We start from the raw sequence: 13,848 nt of genomic DNA on the forward strand, positions 1-13,848 counted from the left end.
TCTGGTGCTTTGGCATACTTCTACTAGTCACACTTTAATTAATAATATAAGCTTCCCCAAGTGAGCCTGCATTCTTTACGGCACCTTTATTTTTCCATATCTTGATTATTTCTAGCATGGAATAGCATTCAAGGAATGCTTATTCAAAAGACAGAAAAGTCAGGTGTGCAAAGTCAAACTGTTCAGTATAAAATATGTGTTTACAAGTAACAAAGTCAGAACTATAAAATTTAAAATTTGAGGATTCCAGAAATCATCTAATTCAACCCTCTGCTTTACACAGGTGAGAAACCTGAGACCCAGAGAGGTAAGATTAGGAAGGCTGTACAGTTAGTTTAGCGAGACCCAGAATCCCAACATCTGACACCCTGCCAGTACCCTTTGGACACCCCAGCTGACTTAAAAATAACTGAAAATGAGTTTAGAATTCACTTTCCAGGGCCTGGAAGTGTCATTTCAGTGGTATGGTGCATGCTTCGTGTGCAGAAGACTCTAGGTTTAATTTATTTTCCTCAAAACATTTACCAAGCAAAAATAATCTACACTGAGAGATGAGTAAAAAATGAAGACAGGTTAAGATAGAAGAAATGAAGAAAAAGGAGATTATCAGAATGGTCCATATTCATGCCTAACCTCTAATCCTAAAAGTAATCTCTTCGCAAAAGCTAATTTGGAACTTGAGGGAAATACAAGGCATAGAATATATCTCCATTTCTTGCTTGGTAGGTCCATTACATTTAGTCTATAGGTAAGTGACACTTGACAAAGGATCCAAGAGCACACATCTTTTCTAAACCTCTATATTCATCCTGTTTCCTTTTTTTTTTTTTTTGGAAATTTGTTAGGTTGGGGCAGTATTAGAACCCTTTCAACTAAAGGGATGTGCTGACAAAAAAACAGGAGCATGAGAGTGGCATACCCAGGTTCCAATCTCCACCTTGTCCCTTTACAGTTACCTCACCTCTGTGAGTCTGGGTTGCCATCTTCTCTGTGAAAATGGTTATGATTATGATACCGTAACCTCAATCAGGCAAGAGGCTGTGGTGAGCACGTGAAATTGCATTCTGCTGTATGCAGCAGCCATGGAAGCCTTTAAGAACGACAGGGTTGTTCCCCGGAAGAGCACATGTGGGTGAAGAAATGCTGAGGCTGTGCCAAGTTGGCTAGCAGAATCCTTTCTGGGCAGCTGATAAGGGGCCCTCCCCTCTCTTCCTGCACAGTCCTAAACTCATTCCCCATTCCTGACCCCATCTTATTTAATTCGCTCCAGAGACTGTCCTCAAATTTGTGATCCCCCTTTCTCAACCTCCCAAATCACTAGGATTACAGGCATGTACCACCACACCCAGCTCCTGATGATTTTTAATGCAAAAATAAAAATGAAAAACTGGAAAATCAAGTGACTATCCATCCATGGTAGAATGACTGAAAAATTATGGGTTTTTATGTTCATGCTTCTAAACAGAATGAATTGGAGATATTCTAGCTGACTTACAGGTAACACCACAAAACTGAATGAAGTAAAGAGTGAATGACAAATCAACCCTGGGTGTGCTGGGGTGGGGTAGGAGATTTTTGTTAAGGATGAAAGGATACATACCAGGTGGTGAACATAAGTTAGAGGGGAAGAAGAAAGGGAGATGTGGAAAGCAAACAAAAAAACGGAAAACTGCAGCATAAATGTTATGATCTCATTTGTTATGTGTATAATATGCATAAAAATTAGAAAAACGACTATTTTTCTATTTAGTAACTTATTTACTCCTGACAAAGTAAAAAAAGTAAACACAAAAGTAGCTGGTAAATGTACATATTAAAATTTTAGTTTGTGAGGACAATGAACTCCCCATGTATGTGTGTCTAACCTTGTGCAAGTTTGCATGAGCAAGGCAAAAGCTGTGCAAAGACCCACACGGACACTGTTATTAGTTACTCCAAGAAACAGATTGGCAGGGGTGACATAGAGATAAAGGCGATAATTAACTTCCTCATATAGCTTTGTTTTACATGTTATGATAGCAGGTCTATAATTTAAAAGACTTCAAATAAAGAAAATACCACATATTGATAGCATTAATCTTTAAACAGTCTACATAGTTCTTTGTAGAAGAAAACTGACAAAAAAGAAATTTCAAATCTTTACCACTCTATTTCCATCTTCTTGGGTGACTTGGATATGAAATTGTTCAATATCTTGAAAAAAAAAAAGATAATTGAAACTTCAACATAAACATCGGTATATTTTTGTCTGTTGTGAAAAAATTTTTACAAAAGTAACAGATTAAACAACTGTTACAAAGCAATGTTATCAGACTTACAACAGAGACTCAAACACAAATAAAAACCTGCCTTTCTTCCCCTTTCTTTAGTCTATTTCAATACCCACTTTTGCTTCACTCTTTTTTTTCCTTTCTTTTTTTTATTTATTTCTTACATAGATGACAATAGTGGAGTGCATTACATTCATAATTATCCATTCACAGCACAATTTTTTTGTAACTCTGTATATAAAGTATGTTCACTACAAATTATGCCATTATACATGAGCTCTCTTATTTTTTGCATACAATTCTTAATACATCTTTATACCACCGTTTATCATATCTCTGTTTATAGCACCAATACTGTGTTGTCTCTCTGCACCTTTCTTCCCTCAAACAGTGTTTGTTCCCCTATGCCAGCAGTCTTTATAGAGTAAACAGGGCACCTTAGCAGGGCTTATCTTCAATGTCCAAATATCAAACTTGTGTTTGTTTGTATAGATAGAAAACTCATCATACAAGACCTTTGGGAGAGGCAGTTTTATTGGGGTCAATTTCACATGAACCAAACCCCAAGACTTAATGTTAATTTGCAGATGATTCCTTATAACAATTTTTTTTTTTTTTGAGTACTGGGGATTAAACTCAGGGACACTCGACCACTGAGCCACATCGCCAGCCCTATTTAGTATTTTATTTAGAGACAGGGTCTCACTGAGTTACTTAGCGCCTCACCATTGCTTAGGCTAGCTTTGAACTCATGACCCTCCTGCCTCAGCCTCCTCAGCCACTGGGATTACAGGTGTGTGCCACCACGCCCAGCAAAAACAATTTTGATTCAGTCACACCTTCTGCCAGTTCTACTTACAAAAACATGAGACAGGAAATTGAGTGGCAGAACAAGGACTGAACACACACTTAAGCCCTCAAGCCTGTTCTGCCAGCCATAAATGAAAGATGGCTCACTAGACAAGTCCACAAGTGGGTTTTGTCCTTCCCCACTTCCCATTGAAAACATCATGAAAGGACGTGAGCTCTTTTGACACAATCTTATTTGCTTTTACTTGAATTTGGCCATGTTGATATGTGTCCTCAGATCTGGAATTCTTCTAGCAACCAAAGCCTTCCCTTCTCTTCATCCAAGCCTCTTTCTCCTTTTATTAAAGTTATCTCCTAGGACAGACATCCTATCGAAGGAAGGACTGAAAAATGCAAAAACAGCCAGCACAACTGTTCTCCACACATCCCACCATGTGACGAAGTTGGAGATCTATGTATAGGATCCTATCATTCCCAAGACAGGCAAACTGAGCAGAACTTGGGGGCACCATAGGACAAACTCTTCCACAGGAATTCTAGGTCTCAAATGGACAAAGATCAGTGGACCCTTAGCAATGGCAAAGACATCTAGAAGATTCACTCATGTCCACACTTCATTAGGAGACTATGTCTCATTCACATGCCCCCGCATGGAACTTAAAGATACACTTACATTTCTCTTCTGATATCAGTAACAGTTGGTCCTGTGGGAGAGGATGACTTTCAACATGTAGGTAGAGGAACTGTAAAAAGCAAATTAATCAAAATCATAAGTTTCTTAGTTGCACAAATATTTCAGAAGTTGTATTTAATCACTGCACTACTATATACCATACAGGGGACTGGGAGCTACACAATAGTTCAGGGGAAACACACATACACATAGGTCAAAGTATACAGGAAGTAGAAATTTTCAGGACTTCAATTTTTCTAGGAGGAAGTTGATCTAAGCACAACACTATCACCATATAGTTAAACAATAAAGCAATAGTTGGAGCTATTTCTAGGGATGATACTTCCTATTTGGAATATTGACTTTGAAGCCAATTGAAAGAAGCAATGCAAACAACATTTATGCAGTATTTTTCACACACAAAAATAGAGTGATCAGTCTATTTGTTGTACAACTAAACCTAGTGTATACTTTGTGGGCCAAGTAAACATACTCCCCACTACAACTTCCAAATTCCTGCTCCCCAGAAGCAAAGCACGACATAATTGGGGATTTTCCAAAAAAGTTCAGTGAGTCATGATGTGGCCTGTGGTTGACAATGTACAAGCCTCAAAGACAGAATGATCACCACTGGGAAGAAAAGACTTATTTCACCCCATTTCTTCTTTGTGGTTTACACAGGATCCTCATAGGACAAAGCAGGCAGCCAGCACCACAAGGCCTGACCCTATCAACCGTGATAATGAGGAAAACTGGTCATAGGATGACTCCAGTGACTTAATTCTTTCATCATCAAAAAGGTGACTGCAAATCAACAATTTCATTTTTCTGGCATGAAAAACAGCTTACTAGGTAAGATCCACCAGTAAATTTTGTCCTTCCTCCTGCCCCCAAGACTTAAAAACTTTATGAAGGGACATAACTTTTTATATTTCTATTTTATAGTCATCAATCTTACTAAAACTTAGGAAAATGATTAAATATAATACCTAGTGTCCTAATTTTTCATAATAAGTTAGAAATAGAACTGGTCAATTTAAGTGTTTATAGTCAAATTCCCTTTTAGAATTAAAAAACAAAGGACTGGGGACATAGTTCAGTGGTGAAGTACTTGTCTGCATACCCAAGGCACTGGGTTCAATTCATACATACATGCATATACAAAAAGGACATTCGGAATTGAAAAGCAAAACTTCCCACCATTCCTCATGGCAATAACCTTAAATTACAAAATAAACATCAATGTGGTACATTGGCTACAAAAATATAGAGCTCATTATTCATAATTGTGAAATTGTGCACAAATAGGACACACCGAGCACTGGGGTTTTTGAAAAAAAGGCAGAAATAATTGGCACCACACACATAACAGTAGAGCAAAGACTCAGTGCTTCAAAATAAGGAGATACTCCCATAGGAGACAGTATGGCCTCCCGAGTCTACCAAGATGGTGGGGATCTGCCAAATTAGGAACATGAGGTGCTACAGCATTTATAATTGTCAACCTCTACCTGGTCTTTGCATAGGTGACCAGTAAGAAAGTGATTTTTTTTTTAAAGCCCATCCAGGTGATGGTTCTTTTTCTTCCTACTATGAGGCAGCCTTAGAGCAAAGCCCCAAAGTTTAAAAAGAAAAGGGGGGGGGGCTTCAAATACAACTACATAAGTGCATCCTAAATAGGAAGTTATGCAGGTTTTACACGTATTTAAGGAAACATCTATTTTCACAAGTATGGAGCTAGACTGAGAACTGGTGCTAGTCTTTGGGGAGCAGGTAGTCTAGTTGTATAGAGGGGTATGTATTTATACTCTGGAACTATCTGGAAGATGCACCTCATACTGGTAGGGATCTCTCAAAGGGTACCAGACTGGGGTGCAAGCACCACCCACCACTGTCCTGCTGAAGATCCTCTGAGACAGTGACCAGGGAAACATACTACTGGAGATCACCATGGATGTTTTGGTGAGAAAGTGAGATAGGTCCCAGTGATAACCCAGTAGACTGTGAAATGGCATCACTCTAAGTGGGGAGGAGTAAGGGAGGGAAAAGGTGAAGATAAGCCATGGAGGTTTGGAGGAGCTTCTCTCTCTAGAGGCACAGACACGAGAAGCAGAGAGCAGGACTAGGAACTGAGACGGGTCCACAGAATGTGTGCAGACTGTATTTGATTTGGGTGGAAATTTTCTTTTCTTTTGGCCTATAAATGCTGTCATATATCATATGCTTTTAATTTTTTAAATTCACATAAAATTCATAGTTTTAACCACTTCAACTGACATAATTTTCAGTGGCTTTTAATCTACTCACAATGTTGCATAACTTATAAAAACTCTATGCTGTAATTCCCTTTAGTTGCCCCAAACCTTCAATAATGTCTGTTATTTGCACTGGGTAGGGAAGCCCAAAAATGAGCCAGAAAAGGGAAGTGTGCCTCTGTCCCACAGTCACCCCTGCACTGATGACAGACTTTCCAGGGAGGAGAAATATAGCTTGGGAGTTCCAGGCCAAACCCATCTAGAAACAACAGGAGTGGAAAGAAAAGTGCACAGCTGGAAGGACTGCTGACAGCAGAGGACCCAGGACAGAGGAGAGACAACCCCTCTCCTAAACGTGCTGGCTGCTGGCTGGGAGTGGGGATGGGGTGGGAAGGAAGAAGCAGGTACTTCATGTGACGCCAGTGGACCCCAGGTAGACCAAAAGGAATGTTTTGACCTGTAGCAGAATCTGAAATTATGCAGAGGGAAATTAAGCCCTAAGATATCTGTGCACAGTTGATTCTTGTTATCTGTGGCAACTGTGTTCCATAAAATCACCAAAACACTGTCTACTGCACACTAACCTTGCCTAGGGCAAAAACAAGGCTAGGTTACTGTGAGCCTCTGTTCTTAACATTTCTGTTCATAACACTTATGTATTATCCATCGATTTTACGTGTTTCTGTTTAAAAGAGAATTTATATATATTGTTGCTTCCCTAACTTTGAGCTCAGGGCCAAGTTAGGGAAGTTACGATTCATGCCAGAATGAAATGTACCGAAGCAGCACACATACTCTCTCTAAAAAAGGCACATCACAGCCTTCCTGCCCCTGGGAACACTAGAAAGCATTTCCACAATACGCGGGGGGAGGGCATTTAAAACAGAGAAATCACCAACAAGAGCACAAAAATTAGAATAATATGGCACAAGCCTCCCTTTTACAGCATGGGAACCAAAACAAGGCAAAGCTCTCCTTGTTCAATGTCTGCTGGGGACGTTCACCTCAGGTGATTTGAATTTCTTCATCACTAAGCACATCTGTAAATGATGAGGAAAGTGCCTTGAGTGTTAATATTGAGTTACCAATCAATTTTAGCAAGGAGAATTTGCAAACATGGAATCTGCAAATAAAGAAGATAGTAATCCACCTGCCATTATACACAAAATGCTTCTGTATCCATGGAATTGATAAATCCACGGGTTTTAAGTCATTTAGTCATAGATAATATAATCATATGGTTGACAGATTAATTAACTCTATGGGGGGGGCGGGGGGAGAGGGGAGGAGAGGGAGGGAGAGAAACTCGGGATTTAACCTAGGGGCACTCTACTTCTGAACTGCAATCCCAGCCCTGTTTATTTTTGCTTTGAGAAAGGATCTAAGTTGCCAAGGCTGGCCTTGAACTTGCCATCCACTTGCCTCGGGCTTCCCAGTTGCTGGGTTTACAGGTGTGCACCACTGCACTGGGTAAATAAACCGTTAATGTTTACCATAAACATGTTTTCATATCCAGTATTTTATCATGTCAAACATATTGCCTTGCCATCAGACAAGTCATGGTGTAGCAGAATCAGAGAAACTAACACTTGAGTTCCTAATTTCCATGTTTGTAAAGGAAGAGGCAGTGTATCCATCTACAAGATTGCTTTGAGGATTAAATGTGATAATGCATGTGAAAGCACTTTGTAAATATTTTTCCACTAGGTTTCATACCTTTTTATTAATGAGATAAGTGATAAATGACAAGCTTACTTACCTGTACCCAAATATAGCTATCCACTGCTTTTAGAACCTTCACATTGTTAACAGGGTGGATTTCAACCAGCAAAGTTAAGCACTTTGATCCTACAGAGAAAAGAAGGCTTTTAGAAGTAAATATTAGAATATCATATTATATTTTCCAAAGCAAGTAGGGAGAGGAATTCCTGGTAAATCCAATTACACCACACAAAGCAATTTTCCCATCATCATAAAGTCCCTTGAGGTGACATAAACTGTAATTCCATCCCATTTCCACTCTCCAGGGATAATGTGTGACTCCAGGACCCCCAAAGAGCAATCACTGTGCCAAATGACCTGCCTTCTACATTCTTGACACTGTAAGGAGGCTGCATTGTATTATGAGGACCAAAGGATGCTCAAAAAAATGCAAATGTCAAAAGGAAGTTTTTGAGCGTTCCTGTAAACAGCAACAGACACCAGGGGGAAAGCATCACATCTGAAATACAAGTGGTTTTTGAAATAGAAGATGATGTCATTTTGAACCCTCACCAGCAATGGATGCCAGTGCCTCACAAACTGGGTTCCAATGGCCTCATCTCTCCGCAAATTATTGTGATTCTAAGATTTGCAATATAGGTATTTCTGAGTTTTGAAAATGTAACAGTGTTTCCTATTGCATTAAGCCGTTCCTTAAAGAAAAGGAATCTTCTTAAAGTTCACTTTTACCCTTTGTCACCCAAAGTAAATTTCAGGGGTAGCTTAGTACCTAGCATTTGTAAGGCTCTGGGTTTGATCCCCAGCATGGAGGCGATGGTGGGGAGTGGGCTCCAAAACAGAGAAAACATCACAAGGCAATATGCTCAAGGCAAGGAACAAGCTCCCATCCATTCCTCAGCCATTTCGAACATAGCTTCACAGGTCCCCTAGGTTTCTAAGTCTAAATAAACACATCTCAGTGTCACTTCAATTTTGCAGCACAATGGCAAACATTGTGTATGAAAGTATAAAGATATTTCTGATGCACAAACATGTTTATGGCTGACAGCACCTATCAGTAGGACAGGCTGGTTTCCCTCAGGAACGGTGATAATGGCCCACTTAGGGCCTCAGTGTCACATCTGAGAGAATGTCATAAAACACAATGATTAGGAGGAAGTCCGTGGGCACAGGCTGGAAGGGGTTTACCACAGATACCCAAATTTAGGTCAGAGATCCCCCTCCTCCACTACTAACCCTCAGAAAACAAAGTGTTGCCTTGTATTGAGTGCTTAAGTCTCTAATAAAGATCAGGTGCTCTCACAAGGATTTTATTTTGAATAATGTACAATCTGGGAACAGTACAATAGCCTGAAAATCAATACCAATTTTCAATATTTAAGAAAGTAACATGACAGCACTGATTTTTAAAAAAGGTAAAGAATGTGAAACAATTTCTGGGATATGGCTTAACAATGAAGGATGGACCGTTCTATTAACATGTCTCTTAAAGACCACTTGAAAAACCAAGAGAGCAATGAGTTATCTAACTGTAGACTAAAAATCAAATGTTTGGGCAGGGGATGGTGTCACATGCCTGTAATCCCAGTGGCTCAGGAGGCTGAGGCAGGAGAATCACTAGTTCAAAGCCAGCCTCAGCAAAAGCAAAGTGCTAAGCAACTCAGTGAGACCCTGTCTCTAAATAAAATACAAAATAGGGCTGGGGATGTGGCTCAGTGGTTGAGTGCCCCCGAGTTCAATCCTTGATAACCCCCAAAAAAATGTTTAATGAAAAAGAAAAATACTTATAGCTCAGGATAAAAATTCTAGTGACAGGTTTGTACACCAATTCAACAGGGTTGTATTCCACATAATTGGGACAGAGGCAAAGGTAAACAGGCTTAGAAATCTGCTGGATGATTTAAAAAATGGTTCCAGGAATAATAAAGAAATTGATGTCAAAGAATTTCACAAAAAGAAAAAAACAGAATAGAAATGTTCTATGAAAGGGGAGAGTGGGGTGGAGGCAAATTTCCCTATCAATATTTTAATGTGTAACTAAATTATTAAATAGGATAAACAACATTTAACTATTTTATCTCTTGCGATAAAAGTTAATGTATTCCAACTTGGGGGGAAAATTGGGGTGGGGAGACTGACCAAACTTTCTCACTGGAAAAATAATCAACTCATATTTGGCCTTTTTAGTATGAATTTATACTCAAATAAGATAATCAGCTAAATTTTCTTATCTTCAAAATGAGATGATCTTCAAGAAAAGAAGTATTTCTAATTTTCTCCTTCTTCAGTGAAGCCCAGACATTTAGTTATATAACTGCTATAATTTTAAGAGCAAATCTTTGCAAACAGGAATTTCCCTCAGTAGCATACCATGTGCTTTCACAGTGGAGCCGAAAACATTCTGGATTAGAATTCTGGAGACATCATTCCTAATCTTGGCTCTGCCACTAACATAATATACTTTTCAACATATCACCCAAGTTTTTCTAGGCCATAATACCTTGTTATTAAAATAAAAGACTACAGAAACAGATTATTTCTGTAATCACTCTCAGTCATAAAAATCCTATGATTTCATGAAGTGCTAAACTTGTATTAAGAATGTAGGAAAGTCAAGTGGGGCATAGAGACGCACCTGTAATCCCAGCAGTTTGGGAGGCTGAGGCAGAAGGACCGTGAGTTTAAAGCTAGCCTTGGCAAAAGCAAGGTGCTAAGCAACTCAGTGAGACCCTATCTCTAAATAAAATATAAAATAGGTCTGGGGATGTAGCTCAGCAGCCAAGTGTTCCCTGAAACCACCCCGCCCCCACAAAAAAAAATATAAAAAAATCAAAATATCAGTGGAGCCTGGGAGGATATCACCAAAGGGGAACTTGCAACCAGGCAGGATATGGATGTCCCAGGAAGAGACACAGCAAGATTAAAGTACAGGGACAGGCATGACATGGGAGGGAAGAAGGTGGCGGAAGAACCTGGTCTGATGCAAGAGATGGTATATCTCAAAAGTTGGTGACAAGGTTGGGAGAGTTGGAGGAGCTCTGGCTAGTGCGGCTCCTGAACTGAACCACACTTTGAAGCTCTTCACCGGCCCTAACACTGAATGGATCTCCAGGAGTCAGTGGCAGTGGGGCCCCAACACATGTGGTCACCCCAGTTGCTGCTTGCTGGCAGCACTGTGGCAAACGCAACTCCACAGGGGACAGTGTGGAGGACAGCCTGGACCTGGTTTCCCAGGAAAAGCCATTTTCTAAATAAAACACTAATTCTGTGTGGTCACAGCCAAGGAGAGAAGCACTGTTGATAAAAACTGCATTGTAAAACATGTGGATCAAAGAACTCTGAAAAAAATGTTAGTTTGTCTCTTTTGCAATGAAAAAACAAATCTCATTTTAAGTGACTGTTAAGTAACACCTTGTAGCAAACTGTGTGTGTGTGTATGTGTGTGTGTGTATGTCTAATCAAATGGCTTACAAGATTATTTATGGAAAGGTTAAGTCTTTCCAAAATATCCATCCAAAGGACAAAACATTAGACTCTAAAATGCTTTTTGGTTACATCATTTCTGAAATCTTAACAAAATGAAACCTTCCTATGATGAACACTGATGACTTATATCTCCACCCCCAAACTCTCAGCTGAGCTTCTGACTTGTTCAAATTCCTACCTCACTTCTCTACCATGATGTCTGTGAGGCATGTCGAACTGAGTGTGCTTGCAGGGCACCTCAGAATTACTCATTCTAGGGATGGAAACAGGGAACAATTAGTCCCATTTAGTTCATTGATACTGAGTTGCCCTACTGTGCATCACTTCCAACCATACTTCCTGGCTGAATAAGTATAGGCAATAAAGAGATTTTCCCAAAGGCCCCAGGCAGAAAGTAAGAAGTAGGCAGAGCAACTAAGGTAAGGCACTGTCAAATTACACCTGGACAGAGCTGGTTCTCACCTCAGTGGCCAGCATAAAAGGTAAGCTAATTAAAGCTATGAAATACCCAATGCAATAACTAACAATATTCATTCTAATGTTTTTAAAGATACAAGCAGATAATCTCACTATAGGTGCAAGCTTAAAAGAATTAGCAAGAAAATCTGCATATAATTTACTGTTTTATCAAATAAAATTTTAAATTTGATCTGAAAGGACATTTTATAGCATAGTCACTAAAGATTATTGTTCTGTACAACAATTATGCGTAGATGAACATCAAGTAAAAGATACAGTTGCAGCTGGGTTTAACAGAATAAAGTATGTCGAAGGCTAAAAGGAATGAGGCACAACAAGAACTGGGAGATACAGGAAGCAAATCTAAGGTTGTGTATAGATGCCCAGTCTCACCATCTCAAGAAACCCAAGCAGTGAAGCCTTTCCTTTCTTGGACAAAGGGGTTTATTAGCCCAGGAGATCGAGGCCAGATCCTGTTTTTTTGCAGACCCTTGTTTTAGGGGTCAAGATACCAATGTTCAAGATCACATTTTGCTTAAGTTAGTTCAGTTCTATCTCCTCCGAAGTGAGCTTTGCACCTAATTTTAAGAGGACCAGAGAGTTCTGGGGAACTATCAAAAGGAGGTACCAAAGCAGGTTCTCAGTGTATCAAGGCAAGGGGAGGCAAGGGCAATGAATACAACGAGATGTCAGGGAAAGCTCCAGCCCACCAACACCTGCCATAAGCTATTATGCTGAGCACTCCAAGTAGGACCCGTCCAGACTGAACTCTGGTCTCCTTGCCTCTCAAAGCTGCCTCTGGGCGGGGAACATGTGTCATGAGAAACCCAGGATTCTTCATAGGCCTCATATGGAAAAACAGGTATAAAGGGTTTTTCCATCAGATGCTGAGTGGGAACTAAGCTAACAAAGAAGAAATTTAAATGCCAAACAAATAGACCAGATGGAAAGCACCTGGGATCAGAACAGTACGGGATTGATACGTGATCCACTAGACCAGAGGTGGAATGGTGGTAGTCCACATGCTTGCTCCAGCCCACAGGTGGTGGTTATTGCCTGGGCAGGATTTTTTAAAAAACTTGAACCAACTTTTACATACATATATATTACATAAAGGTCCAGACTTCTCTTAAATTGAAAAGCTGACCCTGCTGGACTTACAGCCCTACAGGACAATGAAAAGTTAAAGCTGAGTAGTGGCTTCCCCTGTAAAGTCTCCCATGGGGGATCTACACCACATTTCTATAGCTCTTGAACTCCCTCCCACCCCCTATAAAAGAGAAGAAATATTTTCCAGTTTCTATGTTAAAATGGAAACAAGACACTATTTTTCTTATTTACTTACCATAGACATTTGCATTGTATCCCCAGCACGATGCCTAGTGTCTCACCCACAGAAATTACTCAATACTGTTGAGTTATGGACAGATGGATGACATAAAATGTTAGATTAAAAAGGTGAGGGTTACATGACTAATAAAGTACTAAGTGGGCCTTGGCAAATGAGAAATTTTTTTTTTATTGTGTATTGGTAGGCTTTTCACAATGTGCTAGGTAAAAGTCATTACCTAATCAGGAATTTTTTAAATGGTATTTGGGACTTCCCCAAACTTTTTTTTTTTCCTGACAGCTTCTGGCCATAGGATTCTAGTGTCATATCAGCCTCAGTCTTCAAGTGATATTTATCACCTTAATACTTTTGCTATTTACTGTTTGATTATTTTTTGGACCTTCATGCTTACTTGAAAAATTAAATAAGTTTTAAAATCTTGATCACGCTTAAATCATCACTGCCTTTTTATTCTAAGACAAAGCTTTTTCTAAAGATGCTTGGAAAGACAAAGCTTTTTCTAAAGATGCTTGGCATTTGACTTAGTTCAATAAATCATCTACCATATATCAAGAAAAGCATAGTTTCATTACCTGGTTGTAGCTCATTCCTTCTACCTTCTTCAGTAGATTTAACTAAACTTGCAGCTAATGGAAAAAGGAAAAAAAAATCCATTAGCAATTGATACATGTAGTATCTTATTAAAGTTTACCATTTTATACCTGAAGTAAACGAGTGTTTAAAGGCTTTGTTATGGAACATTAAGGTAGAATGCAAAGGATTCTTTTTTGTAGGTCTACTCTGCAGATTCTTAATTTCCAAAATAATTTCCCAAGAACATTT

The 13,848-nt window shown here is 39.4% G+C and overlaps 1 protein-coding gene across 4 annotated transcripts in view; it reads right to left on the reverse strand.

The window, feature by feature from the left end:
- Window positions 1–13,848, reverse strand: part of Gsap (gamma-secretase activating protein) — a 132,039-nt gene that overhangs the window by 94,883 nt on the left and 23,308 nt on the right. For all 4 annotated transcript variants that reach the window (XM_071613387.1, XM_071613394.1, XM_027926339.2 and 1 more), the window contains exons 5-8: window positions 13,599–13,652; window positions 7,768–7,856; window positions 3,754–3,823; window positions 2,144–2,193 (exon numbers count right to left, since the gene is read on the reverse strand). In XM_071613387.1, coding sequence (XP_071469488.1) covers window positions 2,144–2,193; window positions 3,754–3,823; window positions 7,768–7,856; window positions 13,599–13,652 — 263 coding nt within the window. The remainder of the gene's footprint in view (window positions 1–2,143; window positions 2,194–3,753; window positions 3,824–7,767; window positions 7,857–13,598; window positions 13,653–13,848) is intronic.

Source organism: Marmota flaviventris, chromosome 1 (assembly GCF_047511675.1).
Source record: "Marmota flaviventris isolate mMarFla1 chromosome 1, mMarFla1.hap1, whole genome shotgun sequence".
In the NCBI taxonomy this organism is placed as follows: domain Eukaryota; kingdom Metazoa; phylum Chordata; class Mammalia; order Rodentia; family Sciuridae; genus Marmota; species Marmota flaviventris.